The sequence below is a fragment of the Neofelis nebulosa genome, chromosome 14 (genome assembly GCF_028018385.1).
Source record: "Neofelis nebulosa isolate mNeoNeb1 chromosome 14, mNeoNeb1.pri, whole genome shotgun sequence".
Classification (NCBI taxonomy): Eukaryota; Metazoa; Chordata; class Mammalia; order Carnivora; family Felidae; genus Neofelis; species Neofelis nebulosa.
Window position 1 is genome coordinate 45,477,744 of NC_080795.1, and position 24,757 is coordinate 45,502,500.

A 24,757-nucleotide genomic window follows, 5' to 3' on the forward strand; every position below is an offset into this window, starting at 1 on the left:
GTTACATTGGGACATTTGTAAGTCTTGCCTGCCTACATGTTTGATAAATAGGCAGTATGAACACTCAAGTGGAATAATCATGATGATCACATGAGTGATGTGATTTTCTGAAATAGCAAACACCTCTTGGTCAAATTCTCAATGATTCATAAGTTTTCTCCTGTATCGTGTAGTTAAATTTTTGGAATTCTTGTTTTTTTTTTTTAACCCTAAGAATTAAGTTTAAACCACTCTGTTTTTAGATGTAAAATGGAGTTAGATTATAGGCTTAAGTAATTATAAACAGATTTTTCATTCACATGAATTCCTGGTAGGATATTTGAGAATTGTGGAGGATACAAGACTGTTCTTTGTTGTATAAGGACTGTTTTGAGCATTGAACAAGTTTTAACATTCTTGGCTGATACCCAGTGTCTGTAGTGTCTTTTAATCATTGTGACCACCAGAAACATTAATTTCCAGAAATGCCCCTAGAGGGTGGTACAGTCCTCATATAGAATCTATAGCCTATAGAACAAATGGTACAGGTTGCAGGCAAGAGTTCCAATATTGGATTTGAATTTAAGTTCTTCTACGTACTGACTTGCTATTGACTTTGTGCTATTGGACAAGTTAGTTAACCTCTCATAACCCCAGTTTCCTTTCTGGAAACCTGGGAAGATAATATCTTACAGAATGAAGTAGATAAAATGTTATAATGTATTTCAGGTACTTGACATGTGCTTCATGTGGGATGGGACTATTGCTTTTTTAATCACCACGTTATTTTCCAGTACTAGTAGGCACTTGATAAATACTTGTTTCCTGGGAGCCTTGATGGCTAACTTGGTTGAAGGTCCCACTCTTGATTTTGGACGGGGCTGAGATCTCAATTGTAAGAGGGAGCCTCCCGTCACAGTCTGTGCTTAGCTTGGAGCCTGCTTGGGATATATTCTCTCTCTCTCTCTCTCTCTCTCTCTCTCTCTCTCTCTCTCTGTCTCTCTCTCTCTCCTGCCCTTCTTCCCTGTTTGTGTTTTCTCTCTCTGTCAAAAAAAAAAAAAAAAAGTAAATAAAATACTTGCTTCCTGTTATTAAAAACTCCTATATGTCATCCTATATTCCAATATTGAAAGTATATGAGGAAGTGATTTGCTTACAGTAGGCTCCACAGCTATCATCTGTGTCTTTATTCTTGTGTTGGGGAACTTGTGAATCTTAATTTAGAATGCTGTCTCTGGGATCATGGCCTCTAGTTTCCCAGAGAGCATTAGATTAGCAATAGGTTTCTTAAATTCCACATATGAGTGAAATCATATGGTATTTGTCTTTCTCTGATTGACTTATTTTGCTTAGCATAATATATTCTGGCTCCATCCACATTGTAAATGGCAAGATTTCATTCTTTTTGATGGCTGAGCACTGGGGGTTGTTTGTAAGGGATGATGATTCACTGAATTCTGCTCCTGAAACCAATATTGCACTATATGTTAACTAACTAAAATTTAAATCAAAAAAATATGATGGTTTATTTTCAATTTTAAAGAGACCTGTAGGATAAGGGTCTACCTCTAAGTATGTTAGTTTCCCAGAATCTTAATGTTTTTCTTCTTCATTTATGTTGTTTTGCTAATGTCAGTGTGATAGTGCAGGCTATGGTAAAAGGCTAAGGGCCTTGCCTCCTTTGTTAATCCTGATATTTGTTACATAGATTTTTAAAATAAAGCATCAATAATTTCTTCCTTTTTTTTAGCTCATTTTCTGCTTCCTGTGATTTTGGCCAACCAAAGTTTATGTATTGTGCTTCCTTAGTAAATTATTTGCTACATTTGTCCTGTTATTTGACGTGTTTAACTCTTATCCTACTCAATTCAAACTACTTACTAACAGACGAAGATGAAATAGTTACTTGTAATTTTAATGAGACTCATTACTTTGAAATATTGGAAGGAACTCCTAGTCTTCCCTTTAAAATTGCTATCCCGGGGCACCTGCGTGGCTTAGTGGGTTGAACTTCCGACTTCCCCTCCGGTCATGATCTCAGTCTGTGAGTTCGAGCCCTGTGTCGGGCTCTGTGCTGACAGCTCAGAGCCTGGAGCCTGCTTCAGATTCTGTGTCTCCCTCGCTCTCTGCCCCTCCCCTGCTCATGCTCTGTCTGTCTCTCTCTCTCTCTTTCTCTCTCTCTCTCTCTCTGTCAAAAAAAGAAAAAAGTCATCCCATTTATTTAAAAGAGGAAACATTCAATCTGTAAATGCTGCTTTGCATTTTATAGAATGGGGGACCTTACAAGTATTGAGGTTTTCCTCAAATAAATGTTTATTAAAATTTTAACTCACATAAATATCTGATGATTATCATCAACAAGAGTTTTTTTAAAGTAGCCACTTTGCTTTGACACTTGCAGTGTGAAAAAGCTAAAATTTTCTCTTCCTTTTATTCTTCAAGGTCACCTTTGGGTCAGGTATTACTGCCTTTGCAAATCTGCTTGCCCTAGACCTTTGGTTTAAGAGTTTAAGTTTGGTTTTGAGTCAGTGCTGCAGTCTTGAAAGCTTAAGGAAATGTTTAGCATTCATATGATTTAAGCAATTACCTTCTTTGAACATTGGGTCACTTCTACAGGAAAAGTAGCTATGGTCAGTTGCAGGTTCTCTTCCCAAAATCCGATTCTGTAGCATTCCATAAAATTACTGAAAACCTATCTGATTAAAATTCATATTGGTTCAGATGGTTTTAAGTTGTTTTTAAAACTGAAGATTATTTTATGTACAATCTTAGGAATCAGCTTAAATAAGATAATGACTATATAAGATAATTGCCATGTTTTTTTTACCTGTAAAAAGTTAAAAACTTTTTAATCTACTCTCCGTTTTTACACTTATATCAGATGAACTGTTTTTTTTTCATTTCCAGTGCTGAGACTGAGTTTTAAATTTGCATTTGAATAGCATTTATAATTTCACTTTACTTGCAAATAACTTTTTTTTTTTTGGTTAGTAGGTTTATAAAGCATTTATTTAACTTCTGCCATATAAAAAATGTGATATGCGATATCGTGAGGATTAAGACTTAGCCATAATACATAATTAATTGTATTCAATCTTATTTCCGTTTGCAACACAAGTAGTTTCTAGACTTCCTGGATTTCTTCTGTGTGTATGCAGGAAAAGAGGTGGGATTTTGTGTCCTTTGAGTTGCTGATCAAAGTGTAAATTCCTAAGTCTCTTTTTGCCTTATGTGTTAACAATTATTGTAGGAAGCCAAACAGGCTGCTTTTAAGTGTTAGAGAACACAATAAAATCAGGGCCTGTTTGCCTGTATCCAAAGACTATGTGCTGCTTTAGTTGTATCATTCTGATAAGAGCCTCAGTTGTTACTTTGGTTGCTTTTGTCTTTATTTATATAACTTCGTTCTTTTTTTTTTTTTTTTAATTTTTTTTTCAACGTTTTTTATTTATTTTTGGGACAGAGAGAGACAGAGCATGAACGGGGGAGGGGCAGAGAGAGAGGGAGACACAGAATCGGAAACAGGCTCCAGGCTCCGAGCCATCAGCCCAGAGTCTGACGCGGGGCTCGAACTCACGGACTGCGAGATCGTGACCTGGCTGAAGTCGGACGCTTAACCGACTGCGCCACCCAGGCGCCCCTAACTTCGTTCTTTTCTTAGAGTCATTTGTTATTGAACTGCCCTTTACTAATAGTATATGGCAAAATAATTAGGTTTTTCATGAGGTACTTGAGATCTGCTACCTCACTAAAATATATAGGTGCTCTATTAAAATGTATTCATTTAGTAAGAGAAGATTTAATCATTAGATTTAGGGTTTTACTAGATCATTGTTTTCACTTAATTGCAGGTGCTAATCTTTATGTTGCTCTGGATGTATAAATGTAATTTTGCATGTAAAAAGGTCTCCAGGGGTACCTGGGTGGCTCAGTTGATTAAGTGTCCAACTCTTGATTTTGGTTCAGATCATGATCTTGCTGATGTTCCTGAGATCCAGCCCTGTGTTGGGCTCTGCGCTAACAGTGTGGAGCCTGCTTGGGGGTCGCTCGCGCGCGCGCTCTCTCTCTCTCTCTCTCTCTCCCCATCTCTAAGTTTAAAAAAAAAAAAAAAAAAAAAAAAAAAAAAAAAGGGTCTCCAAATCTTCACTTAGGAGAACAGAAGAGGAAGATAAGAGTAAATTTTTAGTTTGAGAAGTGTTCATGAATTTTCGTCATATTAGTCTAATGTGAATGACAATAACAGTGTTTGAGTTTTTAATATTAATGACTTTTCTTTTAGATTGGTTTTGCTTCTGAGATTGAAAGCATGAATGATCATTGAATTTTTGAATTGGGAATTTAATATGAATACAGTCCACATGTCTGTGTCAAAGATTCAGATATATATATATATTATTAGAGGTTGAAGCATAATTTTGCAAAGGCTTAGCTATTGCAAGAGTTCTATGTTGGTTTCTTATCCTGTTCTATTTTATCTGCATTTACAAAGGAATTTGGAGAAATGGGAATGGATTAAAAGAAAGGTAATAATAAGTATTAGTTTGGAAACAAGGACACATGGAAAACACACAGCAATGGTTCTTAAACATTTTTATCTTAATTCCTTGATAGTTCACTCTGATGTATGTTATCCTCTGCACCATGTACTGAATCACAAAGGTCATTAATGCATTTTTATCAGAAAACTGTTGTACAGAATCAGAGTATGATTTGCTTTCCTTTGGGAAACTAGTGTAGGGCAGTACATGTGACCTGCTCTCAACGTCAGTTCCCTGGGCTATACACATTATTTACTTTGGAGCCCTCACCTTTCCTACCCATTTTTCTGGTAGAGACTGTTGAGGCCTGAAAAATTGATGATCCTTTCCCAGTCCTGATGACAGTTCTGAGAAAGCTGTAATACCTGGTAGTCAATAGTTGTCCAGCAAGAGCTTTTAGGCGACTAACTCCAGCCCACAGTAGAATGTAGGTTTCAGGTATCATTCGGATAAATTTCTGTCCATTTTGGTAGTCTAAGAGTGGTTAATGTCCACTGTGAAGCTTCTTCAGGAGATCTGTAACATGGTCAACTAGAGAGTGTAAAGATAGATTCAACCATGGACTATTCCACTTAAAGATATTTGCTTGGAATATAGTTATCCAGAAAGATTTAATAATTGTCATGAGAGCCAAGTACTAGCAATGACAGTGATCATTAACTTGGAGGATGAACAGGTGGTGCATAGGCCTGACCAGTTGACCAATTCATAGTCTGTCATTCCTGGTGAACAAAGGAAAAGGTGCAGGTAGGTGCATTTAATAGACACTATGCATGTGTCACAAACTGTTCCTTTTACTTCTTTCCCTTTCATATTCACCCTGAATTTCTTAACTCCATGACTGTCCATGCCATGATGAGATTTCTTACTTAGTTTATTAACTGTCTCTAAGCCACATAGTTAATAAGTGGCAGAATCATGAATTGAACCAGTACGTTCATGTCTCCAAGCTCTTTAGTATATCATGCTGATTCAAATTCAGTGTCTGAGTGTCTGGAAATGGTTGTAATAGAGAGTTATGTATAATTGTGTAAAGTGTAAATGTATAACTGTAAGCACAATTAAAAATTGATACAGGCTACCAGGTACATTTGAAGTTATATTGCTATACTCTTCTCCATAAAGTTGTAGTTCTGAATAATCAGCTTGTGTTCTCATTAATGTTGATTTGCTATGATGCAAATTTTTATCTTTATTTAACTTGCAACCTGCTTTATAGAGTTAGTGATTTATTGAATATCTTGGAAGCAAGTCCTTGACAGGCAGTATTTTAAGGTGAAATTGCTGGGTGAGGATTTTGTTAACCTGACATTTTGTGGTTTCGCCTCATAAAACTGGCAAAGGACTCTCAGCGTGGAATGTTAATGGGGTGAAGTAATGAATGCAGGCTGGGATATAAGCAACCAGACATAAGCAGTCCTATAGTTCATATTCCATCCTTCTTGGGGGAGGTCTTTGTAGACAGTAGCTTTACTAAAAGATAAAAGCAGTAGGATATCTTTTTAACTCAGTAGTTGATCAAACTCTTTTTCTGAAACTTAGAAGCCAAGCAATGGTATGAACATGGGAAAGTAATTAAAGTTATGCAAGTGCAATCTCTCATGAGAGTTTTCACTTTCTCAGGCTATTGACGTAAATAATTACTGAGTACCTATTTCCTCTAACCAAATACTAGCCTTTTTATTCCATTCAGCTTTTAAGTATTCCTGTTTTACTTGTGTTTCTCAAACTGTCAATATGATGACCGATTTAGTGTTAGTTGTGCAGATTTTAGACTGTTTTAAGTGGGCATTTTGGAGTAGTCACCTTGGGGCTGTTATTTCAGATTGCACTGTACTAGAATTGTTTTGTAAAAGTTAAAGTACCTCTTATCAAAACTTTTTGATCACGTATGTAATATGTGATCAGATTACTTACAGTGAGTGGATACTTAAGTTTTTCATAAAGTGTCAGGTTAACAAAATCCTCACACGGGAATTTCAGCTTAAAATACTGCCTGTCATGGACTTGGTTCCAAAATAGTCAATAAATCACTAACTCTGTAAAGCAGGTTGCAAGTCATATAAAGGCAAAAATTTGCATCAGAGCACAATCTAGATTAATTAGAACACAAATGAGAAGCCAGAGGGTAGAGAGAAGGCTGCACACTCCAGATAGGATATGAGCAGGGCAGACCTCACTACCAACATGCTGTGGCATGCAGTGTTTATATGTTTTCTCTCCCTCTACTCTTAAAGACTACTAATTGACTCTCTATATTTAACATGTCTTGTGAATTCTACCTATGTTTTATAAGATGCTTGCTTATACACTTTATGAGTTCTACATATATTTCACAAGATATTAATTTGCTGTGTATGGTTAACATTTCTTATGAATTTTATCCATCTGTTTTTTAAATGTTCATTGATTTGAGAGAGTGTGTGTGTAGAAGGGGGACAGAGAGAGAGAGAGAGAGAGAGAGAGAGAGAAATCTCAAGCAGGCTCCATCCTGTCCACGCAGAGCCCAACAGGCTTGATCTCACGAAGAGATCTTGACCTGAGCAGAAATCAAGAGTCAGAGGCTTAACTGACTGAGCCACGCAGGTGCCCCAAGGTTCGTTCTTTCTTTCTTTCTTTCTTTCTTTCTTCCTTCCTTCCTTCCTTCCTTCCTTCCTTCCTTCCTTCCTTCCTTCCTTCCTTCCTTCCTTCCTTCCTTCCTTCCTTTCCTTCCTTCCTTCCTTCCTTCCTTCCTTCCTTCCTTCCTTCCTTCCTTCCTTCCTTCTCTCTCTCTTTCTTCTTTTTTTGATTTATAGAATATTCTCAACCAGTACATAAAATGCACCTTGTAGAAATTGTGCTTCAGTCAAGGTTTAATGAGAGAAGCAGAGAAGCACTGGGAAATATATAAGTATTTATTAAAAAAGATTTCTCCATACTCAGCTGTGGGAGCTGTTTAAACCGTGTAAGTTGTTCCATCTCTGTTTGTGCTGTTCCCTGAAATCAGCAAGGCAGAAAGTCAAGAAGGCAAGACAGACATGAAGTAAGGGAAAGCAAAGACAAATCAGAACCTGTGAGCATTGGTGGAACTTGGTCCCTTACTATTTCCAACTTTGATGATAGAGGTATCGTGTGAGACAATATGGTATCCTTTATCACATAGCTAACAGTGAACAGTGGTCCTAGCCCAGGAGTCAGATGAGTTAAAGGAGGACGTTGTGCCAAGACTGGAGTTGCTGTGGGACTGGCTGCTACCTGGGCCAACTAAGCAACCAGCAGATAAACTGAAACATCCGTGAGAAGCAATATTACCTATTGTCATGCTGGCATTTTGAGTGGGAAAACAATATGGCCGCTACTTCACTTCTACCTTCCAAGTCTTGCTGAAAACATCTTGGTAGTTAGTACAGGCAAACTTTGAGCTATCTACAGAACAGAATTATAAGAGGTGTACTTCTGGTTTGTAGTCAGGTTGACATTTTTAGATATTTCATTATGTTATATTTGAGATTAAATTTTTCTAAATTGATTCAGCTCCTTTATAAGTAACAACAAGTAATTACTGAGCACTTACTATGTGCCAAACACCATCCCTGTGCATATAATAGATTACTTAAATGTCAAACTATCTCATGAGGTATATTTACTCTTCTCTCTCTTTTTTTAAAATAGGTGAGAAAACCACAACACAGAGAGGCTAAGTAACTTACCTGAGGTAGAGGTATAGCTAGTCAGTTATGGATAAAAGAATTCAATCTCAAAGTTGTAGCAGTATTGCTTTTAACCAGATACAAACAGCAAACAAAGGAGGGTCACAGCAATGGGGATGGGTTGGTACAGCTTTCCACCAAGAAAACCAAGTAGTAATTTCTTGGTAATGGAGGGCTTTTGGGGAATGGAAAGGTCCAAAATAAACAACCTTAGTGGAATGGCCCTGATAGGCAGTAGATTACTGCAAATACTTTAATACCACTGCTGTTTTAATTAATAGGTGATGTTGCTCCTCAGCTTAGACTTACTGTGCTTATTTTGTCACTTAGAGTTCTCTTTGGCTTATTCTGTGTATGCCTAGGAGTGTAAATACCCTCCTTTGAGAATTCCTACTCAGGATGGTTTCTAAGATTCCAATTAGTTTGGCTGTTCTTGGATTATAGGACTTTTCTTCTTGTGAAGTATGATCTTAACAGTTTTTACATGAAACATATTGAGTGAAATTTTAATTCTGTTGGCATTTTTTTGAGAGGTCTAGACCCTGTATTTTAGTTAAACTTCATCCACTTCAATAAATATTACTTAAGCAGCTACTGTGATTAGAATCTACACTATTTCCCAGCATGTTTTAGTAAAACGAATGACTAATTTTGAAGATACATTTTTTTATTTTTAATTTTATTTTTTTAATTCACAACCAAATTAGTTAGCATATAGTACAACAATGAGTTCAGGAGTAGATTCCTTAGTGCCCCTTACCCATTTAGCCCATTCCCCCTCCCACAAGCCCTCCAGTAACCCACTGTTTGTTCTCCATATTTAAGAGTCTCTTATGTTTTGTCCCCCTCCCTGTTTTTATATTATTTGCTTCCCTTCCCTTCTGTTTATCTGTTCTGTGTCTTAAAGTCCTCATATGAGTGAAGTCATATGATTTTTGTCTTTCTCTGACTAATTTCGCTTAGCTTAATACCCTCCAGTTCCATCCACGTAGTTGCAAATGGCAAGATTTCATTCTTTTTGATTGCCGAATAATACTCCATTACACACACACACACACACACACACACACACACACACACACACACACCCTGCATCTTCTTTATCCATTCATCCATCGATGGACATTTGGGCTCTTTCCGCACTTTGGCTGTTGTTGATAGTGTGCTGCTATAAACATTGGGGTGCATGCGTCCCTTCGAAACAGCACACCTGTATCCCTTGAATAAATACCTAGTAGTACAATTGCTGGGTCCTAGGGTAGTTTTGCTTTTAATTTTTTGAGGAACCTCCATACTGTTTTCCAGAATCGCTGCACCAGCTTGCAAAGGAGTGTTTGATCTATATATGTTGTTTGACAAAATCGTCATTGGAAATGCTGATCAAAGTTTTTCATCTATGTTTTTTGCCCTGACGTCAGTATTTGTTGTTAGTGGTTCAAGGAAATCCATGTACTTCAAGAGGGGAAAAACTTGTTAGTTCTTAGTTATAAATAAAATTTATCTTTTTGCAGCATTACTGCCAATTTCAGTTCTGAAGCAACTTACTCCTTCTGAGCCATCAGCTGCATTGGATTCCATTAAACATAACCACTAAGCATTCCCAGTGATCTTTACCTTCCTATTCCATGCTGTTGACAGCATTCTTTCTGGGATTTCACTAGATGATGTCTTTCTTATCATCTTGACAGATTCTAAAAGCAGACTACAGCATAGAAATTCTAACAGTAAGTATTTACTGGTTACTCTAGGTTATTTCAGTATTCTTTTAGAGCAAAATAAGTTTTTGATGGTGGCTTTGTTGACATTTTGGACCAGATAATTCTTGGTCATGGGGGCAGTTTTGTGCATTTCAGGATGTGTTGCAGCATCTTTAATCTCTATCCACTAGGTACCGGTAGTAGCTTCCAAGTTGTTAAAACCAATGGTGTGCCAAGAAACCAGCAGCTGTTTGAGAACCACATCTTTAACATGCATGTTTTATTCTGTGATGTATATGTTGACCAGTAGAGATGCTATTTAGAAGTCTTTGCTTGGGTTTTAGAAAAGAGCTTAAAATATGGGTATATTTGGAGTAGTTATCTTGGGGCTGTTATTTCAGAGTGTGCTGTACTAGAATTGTTTTATATAAGTTAAAATACTTATCAAAACTTTTTGATCATGTGTATAATACTAAACAATAACAGTATTGTCCTAATTGTCATATTATTTTTGCCATTCATAGAAAATATGAAGTCCTAGTTAGAGGCCAGTGATGGAGTTTGTTTCTGTGTAATCAACTTTCTTATTTGAAGGGTGGGACTTTGGAAGAGAATGGCAAATTTGGGAAGATAATCAAGTACTGAGTAAACAGGGTGAAAGAATAGGATTGTTCTTTCTGAACTTCACTTAAGATAGTTGGTTCTTACCCTGGACTCAGGCTCCTGCATTATTCCTCCCCTGTGGTCTTCTCTTCTTTCTTCCCTTACTCCCACCCTCAATCTGAATTAATTGTATCTCCTGAACATTTCCTCCATTTTTTAATATCCAGGTGTTTGTCACACATATTTTCATTCGTGATTGTCTCCTACCTTCCACATTGTGGGAAAATGGAATGCTGGGTTAAAAAGTGAAGGAGTTAGAAGGAAATCATAGTGGTAGGAGAAGTGATATTCAGAAGTTAATTGATCTTGTCATTGTCTACAAACAGAATTGAAACCATCAATATCTTTTTTTTAAGCTACCATGATAATTGTTTTAAGTATCTAAATGCCATTAGTTAAAAATTTATTCTTTGTTTTGTCCTTGTCTTAAAGAAATTTTGGACTAGTTTAGTTCTGTATTGACTTATGGTATTAGGTGCTGTTCAGTCTTGAAGAAAATCCATATTATTTTTGGTAAAGAATGTTCTTTCACTTTTCAGCTTTCATTCACATGTATATTAAAGTGCTCTCCTTCAGATTCCTTACTCATAGATAATTTTATTGCATATCCATTGAACTTCCTTTAATTTTTTTTATATCTTTTTCAGAATAAGGATAGATGGTTCTACTAAACTCTTATCTAGTTAATCACAGAGGATAAGACCTATAGAAGAAAAACGTGTGAAGACTGCTGAAAATTTACTTAACTGTTTTTGTTATGAATTGGTCCTGTTAAGTTCTTACTTCAGGGATCAGCTTTGTTAATTTTAGGGGCGCCTGGGTGGCGCAGTCGGTTGAGCGTCCGACTTCAGCCAGGTCACGATCTCGCGGTCCGTGAGTTTGAGCCCCGCGTCAGGCTCTGGGCTGATGGCTCGGAGCCTGGAGCCTGTTTCCGATTCTGTGTCTCCCTCTCTCTCTGCCCCTCCCCCGTTCATGCTCTGTCTCTCTCTGTCCCAAAAATAAATAAAAAACGTTTAAAAAAAAAAAAAATTTTAAGCAGTGTGTCTTATCATTGCATTACAAGCTAGTCATTTACTGCATTAGCTCCCACAGTGAGTAATAAATGATAATAGAACTGTCAGACTATGTAGCAACATTATTTACAGCCTAATTCCAGCATCTTGCATTTTACAGCTGTAGGGCAGATAGGACTCCTCTATGAAGAACTTCTCTGTTTTAATAGACTTATGTTCTCATTAGCACACATGACACTAGGAGTTATATTGAAGTAAACTTTTAAATCTGAGTTGCTGAAAAGTGATACTTTTATCAGCAAATTAAGAATAATTTTAATTTGAAGAGTTGATTATATTAACATAAAACATCTGGGTTATATTTGTGCAGTTTTGTACAAATTAACACAATAAAGTTCTTTATACATTTTGACTTTAGTGGCGTTTGGTGTAGATGAAATTGTAAAATTTAAGGCTGGATGTGAAATTTGAAAGCTGCTACAGAAAAACTTTATTTAAAGTATTGTTTGTGTTTGTGAGGCAGAAGAATACATTGAGTGATCTTATAGTTTATAGGTAGTGGACAGAAGAAATTTTCATTTTTTTGAGCTCACCATTGTAACTATAGAAGGATAACTCAGTAATTTAAGGGAAATGAATAATTAACAATACATTTAGTTTAAATTTCACTTTGTTCTAGAATCTCTAGATTCTATATCTATATCTATGTAGATATATCTATATAGATATATATCTATATATACTCTCTAGTTCCATCCACATAGTTGCAAATGGCAAGATTTCCTTCGTTTTGATTGCTGAGTAATACTTCATTGTGTGTGTGTGCGTGTGTGTGTGTGTGTATGTATACACACATCTTCTTTATCCATTCATCCATCGATGGACATTTGGGCTCTTTCCGTACTTTGGCTATTGTTGATAGTGCTGCTATAAACATTGGGGTACATGTGTCCCTTCGAAACAGCATACCTGTATTTCTTGGATAAATACCTAGTAGTGCAATTGCTATAGAGATATATCTATCTATGTAGATATAGATCTATATCTATACATTTTGTTAATTTAAAATAATTTTTAGGGCAAAAAAAGTTAACATGCTAAAGAGTCTAGGTGAGATCTTTGTTAAGTCATCTTAGAAGAAAGTATGAAATAAGTCATGATAAAATTTCTCTTGTGCTCTATAATTATGTTATTAAAAAGCAAAATTAGAGTATCTTCTTTTTTCCCAAATCTTTGCTAACATCTTCATTTATGTATTTCTTAGTATATTTTTGCCTCTTTGGGGGAAGGCTAAACAAAACAATGATCAATTAACAATATCAATTAAATATTTGAAACCTAATTACAAAATCATCTTTTCAGAAGTTTGGGCATCATTGTTGTATCATTTTGACAACCCCAGCAACATGATTAGAAAAGAGGTTTGTTTCTTATCTGTTGTAGAAAATGTTTAATCGGTTCTCAACAGTATAGATAAATCAAGTGGCAAAAATTTGTTCCATCTAATAACCTGATGTGTGAAACTATGCCAATTAAACTCATTGAAAGGCTCATTGGATCATTTAAATAATAGCTTGTGCCTTATCTATTTTCCGTTATTTGGCATTTGGTTCTTAGAGGAATGACTGGATTTTATATCCAAGATGATTGGATTAAAATATTATTTTTAACAAGTCTTAAGTATTTGCAAGGAAAGAGAAAAATTAGGAATCAGTAAGGCTAAGATTTACAGTTACCATATTATCTTTTCATTAAGTGGCCATCTTATGCAAGTAAGGGATCAGGTAACTTTTTCTTCCCCAGTCAGTTCAAGTGTTTTAGGACAAATTAAATTTCTTTGATATATTCTGAGGAGTTCATTCGGCAAATTCTTTGACTGTCCCAAGGGGTTCAGTGTGGAAAGGATGTTTACAAGCACAAAGTGAATGTTACACTTACCCTATATCCTTAATTTCAGTACTTTATGTACATTGACTTAGGTTATCCTTCAAAATACCCTTAAATGCAAAGCATGGGATTCAAGATAAAATATTTAGATTAAAATGTTTTATTCATTCCTTTCCATATTTCCCATAATGAAGGTTCTTCTGTAAATTTCCTATGAGCTGTAAATTTCCTGAGCTGTCAGCACAGAGCCCAATGAGGGGCTCAAACCCACACACTGTGAGATCATGACCTGTGCCAAAGTGAGATGCTTAACCAACTGAGCCACCCAGGCACCCTTATGGTCTTACATCTTTAAATTATTGCTTTCTTAGGGTATCAGAGAGACATAAAATTAATGCCTAGAGATTCTGTTTTTTGGAGAAAGATGTGCAAATAAATAGAGGGTATATTTGTGTGTATGTGTGTGTGTGTGTGTGTGTTTTAAATTTACTTTTCTAACTTAAGACTTTTATTTAGGGATAATTATAGATTCACATGCAGTTCTAAGAAATACTAAAGGGATCATATATACTACCCATTTTCTCCCAATTATAACATCTTGCAAAACTATAATACAATATCCCAATCAGGATATTGGCAATTCACTAATCTTATTTATTTCTTTTTATTTATATTCCTGTGTGTGTGCGTGCATTCTATGTAATTTTATCACATGTTTAGATCTATGTATCTACTATCACAGTCAAAATACAGAACAGTTCCGTTACCAAGATTCCTTCTTTTACTGTTTTGTAAATCACACCTACTTCTCTCCTTGCTTTCTCCTTCAGCCCACTCCAGCCCCATGTCTTAACCACTGACAACCACTTACCCACTGTCCATTTCTATAATTTCGTTAAAAAAATGTTACATAAATGGAGTCATGTATGTAGTGTGTAACCTTTTTGGCTCTTTTCATTCAGCATAAGTCTCTGGAGATAAATATTTCTCATCGTGTAGCCTTTTGCTCAACATAATATTTTTGAAATTGTGCATGATTTGTGTGTCAGTAGTTGTATTATTTTTTGTTAGATAGTATTCCAGTATATGGTTCTGATAGTTTTTCCATTCTATTGTATTTTTTTTAAGTTTTTAATGTTTATTTTTTAGAGAGAGAGACAGAGTGTGAGTGGGGGAGGGCCAGAGAGAGAGGGAGTCACAGAATCTGAAGCAGGCTCCAGGCTCCAAGTTGTCATTACAGAGCCCGATGCAGGGCTTGAACCCACAAATCTGAGCTGAAGTTAGACACTTAACAGACTGAGCCACCCAGGTGCCCCTCCATTCTATTGTTGATGGACATTTGGGTTGTTTCCAGTTTAGGGTTATTGGGAGCTGTAAAATTCTTTACAAGTCTTTTGTGGACATATATTTTCATTTCTATTGCATATATATTTAGGAATGGAATCACTAATATAGGATACGTATATGTTTATAACAGAATGCTAAACTTTTTACCCAAGTGGTTGTGTGATTTAAAATACCCACCTGTGAGAGTTACAGTTCTGTCCATGTCCTTGTCCTTGTCAATGTCAATATTTGGTGTAACCATTTTGATTGTATCTTTTCTAAGCATGAAAAGATATCCCATGCTGATATTAATTTGTTTTTATCTGATGACTAATAATCTTTTCATTTGCTTTTTGGTACTTCATACCTTCTTTTGTGAAGTGTATTTTCAAGTCTTTTGGTTGTTTTATATTGGTACTTTGTCTTACTGAGTTGGTAGGGTTCCATAAAGAACCTATATTCTGAATATAGGTCAGGTATATGTGTGGAGGATTTTTTTTTGTTCCTATTCTGGTTTTGTTTTTATTTTGAAAACAAACAGTGTCTTATAAGGAGCAAAATTTAAAAATCTTGCTGAAGTCACATGTATCAATTTTTCTATGATTAGTGCTTATATTTCAGATTTTTATAGAAATCTTACATAATCTTATATAATTTTTTCTAAAAACTTTATAGTTTAGCATTATTTGTAGGGTGATACATCTTAAATAATTTTTTTGTGAATAGTGTTTGGTTGGGATTAAGGTTTTCAATATTCTTTTTTGCCCTTTTGTTTATTCAGTTGTTAAGCACTGTCTGTTGAAAAGTCTTTCTTTTCCTCATCGAATTGCATTGGCACTTTGTCAAAACTCAATTGATGGCATATTTATGGGTCTGTTTCTGGAATGTCTGTTGTTTCATTAATGTGTATTTATTCATGTGTATGCCAGTGTCCATGGTCTTACTTGCTGTGTCCTAAATCTTGCCATCAGGTAGTGTGAGTCCTCTAACTTTATCGTTTTTAAAGATTATTTAAGTTTTTTGTTTGCCATGTAAATTTTAGAATCAACTTGTCAATTTCTATTTAAAGTCCTGTTAGAATTTTGATTGGGATTTCCTTGAATTTGTGTTTAAGCTTGGGGGAAAACTGACATCTTAACAATATTGAGTCTTTGAAATCCTGAACATGGTAAATGTCTCCATTTATTTCGGTCTGCTTTAGTTTTTCTCAGTAAGTTATTTACTTAGTTCTTGCCTACTGCATTTTATTTTCTTCTTTTCTTAATCATTCATCTCATCTGTTAGAGCACCTATAGAATATTTTTCTGCTAGGATATATTTATGTTTCTTTTTTTTTAAAACAATTGTTTATTTTTGTGTGTGTGTGAGAGAGAGAGAGGGGGGGAGGGACAGAGAAAGGGGAACAGAAGAGCCAAAGTGGGCTGTTAACAGCAGAGGGCCGGATGTGGGGCTTGAACTCATGAACCACAAGATCATGACCTAAGCCGAAGTCAGTCACTTAACAGCTTAACTGATTGAGCCACTCAGGGGCCCCTATGTTTGAAATTTATATAATTATAATTAGTGAGAAAAAGAGTTACAATAATCAATAATAGTTTTGAAGAAATCTGATTATGTATTAAGGATTACCTATTTTATGCACTTTATATTTAAGCTTTTGATTTTCCTTTGAGTGAGTTCACTTTCAGAGCTAGTTAATGAAAATAGTAATATGCCAAATTATTTTGATACATTATGATGTATGTAGTATCTCATTGAAACATTATTTTGAAATCCAGTGTCTCATGGTAGTGACTTTGGAAACCTTTATATGTTGCAGAATTCATTTGCTTCTGAAGCACAGGCATTAAACATCACTTTGTAATAATTGAGGGAGATTGTTACCATGACATTTTAATACTTGTGATTAATAATGAGAATGAAAGGAAGGAATATTATCCTACTCTGTCTGTGCTAGCTCAGTGGTTATTCCTTTGTTCTCTCCTTTCTTTTTCTTTTATTGTTTTAAGATTTTATTTTTAAGTAATCTCCATACCCAACGTGGGCCTTGAGGTTACAACCCCGAGATCAAGAGTCACATGCTCTACCAAATGGGCCAGCCAGGTGCCCTTTATTATTTTGAAACAGACATAAAAATAGAGAATAATGTAATGAATATCTCAGCTTTAAAAAAAAATCATTACAAATATATTTTGAGACTCCATTTTTTCTTCCCTAGTCCTGTCCTTCTCTCTCTTTACCATGTTAGCATTGGCCGCTGTTCTGAAGTTAGCAGTCATTATTCCTGTGCCTGTGCCTGTCTTTATGCTTTTAGTATATATGTATGTATGATTTAAAAATTATTGAAGTTTCATATTGTTTTCAATGTCTTGATTTCTTTGCTATTTTTACTTTTTCTATTCGATATTAAGTTTTTATTCTTAGAACTCTTGGTCATTTTTGTAGTAATCTCTTTTGTGAACAAACTGCAGTTTACTCTCTCCCATGGTTCTCATATCTGATCATAACCATCTGATGCCATGTTTCTTATACTAGCGGACAGTTGTCAGGGATAGGACAAACTCCTGAGTGACAACATTGCACAGAGTTAACCTTGCTCTTTTTGATGGATAGCACCAATAAGCAGATTGTTAGAGGTGTTGTCCAGGTATCCCCAGAACTTGAACCAGGTGTCAGCAGTCAGGATATGGTCAGTAGCATACTCTCCTTCGACTTTGCTTTTTAAATATTTATTTATTTTTGAGAGAGAGAGAGAGAGAGAGAGAGAGAGAGAGAGAGCAAGCGAGCAGAGAGTTGCAGAGAGAGAAGGGGACAGAGAATCCCAAACAGGCTCTGCTGTCAGCACAGAGCCTGATGCGGGGCTTGAACTCATGAACTGTGAGATCATGACCTGAGCTGAAATCAAAAGTCGGACACTCAACTGACTGAGCCACCCAGGTGCCCCTCTCCTTTGACTTTTATAGGGATCTGTAGGTTGTTTAGGTCTTTGTCATCTCACTTGTCAAAAGGCTTCAGAAGCTACAGGTGCTGGCTGGTGGAGCTCTCATCTACCCCTCCTCCAGCGACCCCCCTCCCCCCATCCCCGTCCCCCTGCTATTCCTGGGGACAGGGACTGGATGTATTGTACCTGGGGGTTGATCTCTACTTAGTGAAGCTCATATGCATCTGGAGCCTCCATCTTGAACTTCCTGCCATTCTTGCCTGTCAGGAAGTCAGTCTCTGAGTTGACCTAGAGGGTGCCAGGAATAGCCAGGGTTGTGATATTCTTTGGCGATGCAATGAAAGTATGGATCTTAGGATTCACCTTGTTTTGGCCAGTGAAGTTTCTGTTGTAGGAGGTTGTAATTGTGATTTTTCTCATGTTGATGCCCTTTTTGTTCTACTGGTCAATGGCACATTGGCTAGGGAATTCCACCCACATCCTGTAGGATCTGTGCATAACTATTCCACTTAGTGATGTAGGTCGGCTTGGATATCAGTGCAATGATTAAGCGAGATGTACTCTTGAACCTGTGAGCCAGCACTGGCCGAGATGGCTTGGCCTCATCTATTGAACACTTCATTTCCTTGTACTTGAGTTGGTGCAGCTGCCAATCAGACCCACTGGGTGTGCAGAGGATATTCTTCCTTCTCTGCCACAGTAGCTCCTGCCACAGAGTGGGCCAGATCAGGGTAAAGGGTGAATTGGTGTACTGCTTCAGCTTGTTGAGGTTAATTTTAGTCAGTTGGTTATAATGACAGCCAGGGTCAGGTGCCAAGAGTACTTGGATTTTATATGTAAGACTGGCCATGTCTCCTTGCCCTGCCTAATTCAGGTATTTCTTAATTTTATGCTTGTAAGAGAACACTGAGGGTCCCAATTTGTGCCCATTTTCAGATTGTCATCATGTCAGGATAGGAGATGGAGTCTACACCAGACCTATGCCACTGCACTATTGTACCTGTGCCACCTTTCACTGCAAGAATGCTTCCGTTTTAGGATCACATCTGTGGGTGAGGTCTAGCTGGAGATCATCTTGATAAACTTCACACCAGTCATTTGGGGGAACATCAACTTCCAGGGAGTCCCAAACTTGCCATTCACAGTTTCAAATTCCCAGTGCCGATACAGATGTTCCACAGGCCACCTCTATTGGGAGTGTGGGAATAAATGCCAATCAGAAGAATCCAGGGTGTGCATAGTTCTCCAAGATGATGTGGTGAATGATTCCAGATCCAGGCCTCCTGAAGCCCATGCTATTCTTGGAACACTGTAGTTGCCAGAAATTTATACATTTCCTGTCTTTGGTGTGGTATTGAGAAGATTGAAAAAAGGTCTGAAAAAAAAAAAAACAAAGATATTTTCTCCCGACTCAATTTTTAAGGCCTGAATAACTCATGAAGACAGAACCAAGCTCTTGATACATTTTCTTCAACACAGTTAATAGACATTGCATTTACATCAGTTTGGCAAATGCTAGAGGAAAGAATATGGATGGAAAATATTTATCCAGTGTTGGTGCCGAGCACCCAGCTTTCGCCTACATGACCCTGTGGACATCATTTCCTGAAGCACTTGAAAAGCGGGTGCACGTGCTTCATGGAAGCCTTGCTCTGTGACGAGTGCTACTCCATGTACACACACTATCGTCAGCCCCAGACATGGAACTTGTTGTGCCAAAGCATCAAGATATCTGGCTGGATTTGGAGCCACATTCTCCTGCTACCACCTCTTCCTCAGCATCCAGGTCAGTGGTTGCCAGGACTTTCTGTAAGAGCTGGTGCTGCTCCTTTCTTGTAGAAGATGCCAACTCTTCGTTCTCCATGCCAGCAAACTTAGTGATCACCTTAAAGCTATAACCCTGATCTACCAAGAACCTTTGCCACTTGGTTGAGTAAGCCATTTCATGTGTGTTTTGGGACACCAATGAGTAGAGGAAGGCATTGTACTTCTCTGCAACCATCCCTTTTGTGGCTTGGAGCACTTGGTCCAGCTTCTGGGTCTCCTGTCACCAGGAGCCATCATGAGATGAGATCTGAAGGAGAACATTTGCTTCTGGTAGATCAAATGATGTGTAGCCTGTTGATTTGGGGGTTATGCTTGAAGTTCTGGAGTCTGTATCCCTCTTTCCCAGGGATAGGACCCTGAGCCAGGTCTTGATCAAGTAGTCATAGTGGATGGTGGAATGGCATGGCCACTTTGGGCACCCAATGCTGATGAACTGTGCCGTGACATCCTGCATGGCTCTGTAATTGGGCCACAGCTACAGATGTATCTTAGCCCACTCCATCTCCTGATTGGCTACAGTCACCCAGGTTATTATACCCAATCTTTTAAAGAGGATCAGGGACTAATTCACTTGTGAACAATGTTCTTCTATAGTAGGTCAGTGTGGATGTACTCTTACTGTCTCATCTTGGCCCATTGGCACAATAGTGCTGCTATGTGGCATTGCTGCACACCAAGGATTTCTGCAGCTGGGTCACTAATAGGCTGGAAGGTATCGTTTTGTAGACAAGAGTAGGTTGCGTTCTACAAACACTTTTATTTTACTTAAAATTTTTTTTTAAGTTTGTTTTTGAGACAGAGAGTGAGAGCAAAGGGGAGGAGGGGCAGAGAGAAAGGGAGAGAGGTAATACCAAGCAGGCTGTATGCTGTCAGTGCAGAACCTGATGCAGGGCTCAGTCTCACAGATCATAAGATCATGACCCGAGCTGAAACAAGAGTCGGACGCTCAACTGGCTGAGCCAGCCACCAAAGCACCCTTTAAATACTTTATTTTAAAAAATAAGTTTTCAAGTTCCATGAAAATCTGTATTTGAGTTTTATTACTTTTTTATGTTTAAGTAATCTCTTCACCCATCATGGGGCTCAAACTCACAACACTTAACTGACTATGCCAGCCAGGGGCCTCTGTATTTATATCTTAATTAAAACTTGATTAAACTTACCTGTATTTTATCTTGTGTATATGTTTGTGTGTGTTTGGGTGTGTCTTTTATCATACCCTATACATACAATTTTAATATTTTTTATTTCTTAGTTTTTAATTTATTGGCTAGGACTTTTGCCGCTAAAAGTGGCAATTGTCAGCTCCTTCTGTTTCTTGATGATAAAAGTCCTAATGTTACCCTATTGAGTGTGATATTTTATTACATTAAGTATGGTGTGATGGTAAGTATATATTTGGTAGATACCTTAATCAGGTTGAGGAAGTTTCATTATTAAACTATACATGCAGTCCTGCAACAAACCCATCTTAGTCATGATTTATTTTTATGTAACTAAACGATCATGGAATAGTGTGTGTCAACATTTGTGAGAGATAGTTAAAGCAGTGCTTGAAAAGTAATTTATACCTTTATGTAAGTCATAATATATATTACATATATTATGTAAGTCATCATGAAGAATGCAAATCATATATATATATATATATTTTTCCCCCCTTGTATTTTCCTTAGTCAACTTGCTGTGTAATTTTTTTTCTTGGTTTGGTGTCAGGGTTTGCTAGCCCTATATAATACATTGGTAAAGCTTTTTTTTTTTTTTTAAATTCTCTGAAAGAGTTTGTAAAAGATTAGAAAGATCTTTAAAAGTTTTATGGAATTTTTCTCAGAACTATTTGGTCCTGTCCCTTCCTACATATTTCTTCCCACCCTCCTTCCTCCTCTTCCTCCTTTATTTAAAAAAATCTTTTGTTTTCTTTGTGCTTTTTCTTTCCACCACTGCAGCCTCATCTTCCTCACTCCCTCTCCCCACCTCTTTTAATATTTTTAAACTACTGTTTCAATTCCTCTGATAGGTGTAGGATATTCATATTTCCTGTTGACTTAGTTTTGACGATTTTATTTTTTCTAGGATGCTATATTGAGAGCTTGCCTTACTCATTATTTCAAACTTGAATAATAGTTTATCTGGGTATAAAATTCTGCTTTGATTGTTATTTCCTTTTTTTGAGAAGTCTGCTGTTTGTCATTTCGTTTTAGGTAATATGTCTATTCCCTCTACTTGATTTTATATCTTTTTGTTTACAGTTATTTTATGTAGTTTAACCCTTATTTACTCAGTTGTGGTTTTCATTTTATTTATCCTACTTGGGAATCATTTTGCTCTCTGAAAATGAGAATTTGTGTCTTTTCATCAATTCTCAGAAAATTTCAACTGTTGTGTCCTCAGGTATTGTTCTCCACTTTTCTCTTCTTCTGAAACTCTGATAAAACATATGTTGGATACTATCATTCCATCATTCTTGTATCTGTATCCCTCTTTCATATTTTAATCTTTCTCTTTTTGTGTTACATTTTGAGTGATTTCTTCAGGTTCACTAATTCTTGTATAATTTGATGTTTAACCTATCTACTGTGTTTATAATTTCATTGAATATATTTTAAAATTCATTTTGAACCTCTTTAAGCACTCTATTCTTTTTTTTTATTGTATTTAGTCTTAAGTTTTATATTCCATCTTTTAGTTATCTAATTCAAACATTCTTTCATAATCTACAATTAATAATGTGGTTATTTAAAGTTTTGTCAGATCTGTTTCTGCTGTTGTATTCTTTTCATAGATCATGATGGCCTATTTCCTCATATTTTTACAAGTTTGAATTAATAGCACACGTTGGACAGTACATTATTTAAATTAGTTTTTTTAGTCTATGGATATGTTTAACAATTATTCTTTTTGTTCTTTTATACCAGGTGCTGAATTTTTCTAAATCTACTCCTTTTTGTTGTCTTTGTCCTTTTCTGATAATGCAAATAATGTAAAATTGATCTGCCGATTCACTGGGTTTTAAAAAAAACTGTCAGATCTTATTTTGTAGTCTGTGTTTACTAATTATGTTGAAGTCCTTTTGTAACATACTTAATTTATAGGAATTTTCTTCTAATTCCTTTTTATCATTTAAAAAAAGAAATTAGACATACTAAAAGGTGTAACAATTTATTTTACAAGAACACCCATAGCAAACATGACAAAGCAGAGGTTTAGAAAGGAATTGCATTCTGGAGTTTGCTTTTCTTCATTAGGAATCCTGAGACCACTATATGAACAGTTTTGAGCTAGAATATGAGAAACCATGGTGATGAGAGCTGAGATGCCCTACCCCATAAGCAGTCAGTATCCAGCTTGCCTGGCACCTGACTACACACATCACAGTCAGCCTCAGCTGAGATCAACCAGGGCTAACAGAAAGACTTTCCAGGTGGGGATCCCTGAAATGGGTGATCTAACAAGCTAAGTAAATGATAGTTGTTTGAAGCCTTTGAATTTTGGAACGGTGTGTTACATAGCAAAAACGAGCTGTTAAAGGTATCATGATATATGTATTCTTTCTCCACCTTTATTTTCTTATTCAGCTTATGCTACATACCTCATAGTTATTTAACTGTGGTTCATTCATTTTCTTTCTTTATATTATTCCATTATATGACTGTACTGCAGTGTTTTTATTTTTTTCTTAGTAATTATTTAAATTAACATTTTTAAAAATTATGAATAGTCCTTTCACGAGCATTTTTGTACATGTCTCCTTATACACGTGTGCAAGAATTTCAGTGTTTTAAGTTTCAGATCTAAGTTAAAAAAAATTAAAAGTTAGGGGGTACCTGGGTGGCTCATTGGGTTAAGTGTCTGACTCGGCTTAGGTCATGATCTCACGGTTGGTGAGGTAAAGCCCCACAATTAGCTCTGTGCTGACAGCTCAGAGCCTGGAACCTGCTTTAGATTCTGTGTCTCCCTCTCTCTCTGCCTTTCCCCAGTTCAGGCGCTCTCTCCCTTGCCCCCTCTTTCTTTCAAAGAATAAATAAACATTAAAAAATTATAAGTTAGGAGGTATTGTTCAGACCATGATATAACTTGCCCTGATCATTTCAGCAAGTTTGGATTTACTGAACTGGTACTATTAATTATACCAGACAGTCTTCATTTTATTGTTATAATCTGCTTGTCTAGGGTGAAACTTGAACTCTGCTGAGGTGCATGTCATAAGATTTCTTTTTTTTTTTTTGTTACTAAGATTAATCTTATGGCCTTATGTGGGTTTTTTTGGGTTTATTGGATATAATTAATAAATAAACAACCTTATGTTTTTTTAGTTGCTAACAAAATAAAATTTTTAGCCCATATTTAGCACACCACAATTCTGATCATAGATGAAATCAAGATTGCTAAGTAGAAGGATGATGAAAATAAACTTTTTCAGATGACATGCAAAAGTTGTTTTACCTCTGCAATGCTTAAACACCATGGACATAAATTAGATGATGCTATTTCCCCATGGAACCATTTAAAACAACCCTCTATTCTGAAAGTCAGATAAGGTGATTTTGATCAGAGAACTAGTCTTTGCATTAACATTTTAATAAATGATGTAAAGAATGGCCGTATTATTTTATCTTCATGAAATATGAAAGTACAATCATCATGATCCATTACTTAGAGCAAGGAAGCTATTAAAAAATGACTTTATTTTTCAGTTTCTCATAGACCATTTTGTTTTTAAGTATAAATTATTTGTACTTCTTCCACAGTTTTAATGGCAGCACATTAATACGTACTTTAAATATTTTGAAATATAAAATTAAACTTGAGTGCTTTTTTCATAACATGAAAACATTCTGCCAAGTGCCATCTTTGAATGTTATTTTGAGAAAATTTGCAACTCTCAGATGTTCGCCAGTTTTTCATACTTAAAATAGATTATTTTCTGTCTCATGAAAAGAATAGTTTATTTCTAAGGAATGTGGGACACTTTTCATATTTAAAAATATCATGCTTTTTCTTCCTCTATTTACATTGATAATTGCTTATTGGGGGTGCAACTCAGTATCTGTTGCAAATGTATCTTACAGAGAATCTAGAATCAATAATAGAGAAAATCCAGAACAATATGTATTATACGATCAGAACTGTAGATAAAATACAGAATCCCTCATTAAAGTCTCCCAAGAATATACAACAGGATGTTAACACTTGTTAT

The 24,757-nt window shown here is 36.2% G+C and overlaps 1 protein-coding gene across 12 annotated transcripts in view; it reads left to right on the forward strand.

Annotated features, from left to right (window-relative positions):
* VPS13B (vacuolar protein sorting 13 homolog B) overlaps positions 1-24,757 on the forward strand; it is an 805,543-nt gene that overhangs the window by 276,143 nt on the left and 504,643 nt on the right. The window contains exon 20 of one of the 12 annotated variants that reach the window (XM_058699598.1): positions 18,670-20,715. The exons of the other annotated variants lie outside the window; for them this stretch is intronic. Within the exon in view, the coding sequence (XP_058555581.1) occupies positions 18,670-18,812 (143 nt within the window). The 3' untranslated portion in view covers positions 18,813-20,715. Of the gene's footprint in view, positions 1-18,669; positions 20,716-24,757 lie in introns of those variants that run through there. 12 annotated transcript variants of the gene reach the window in all.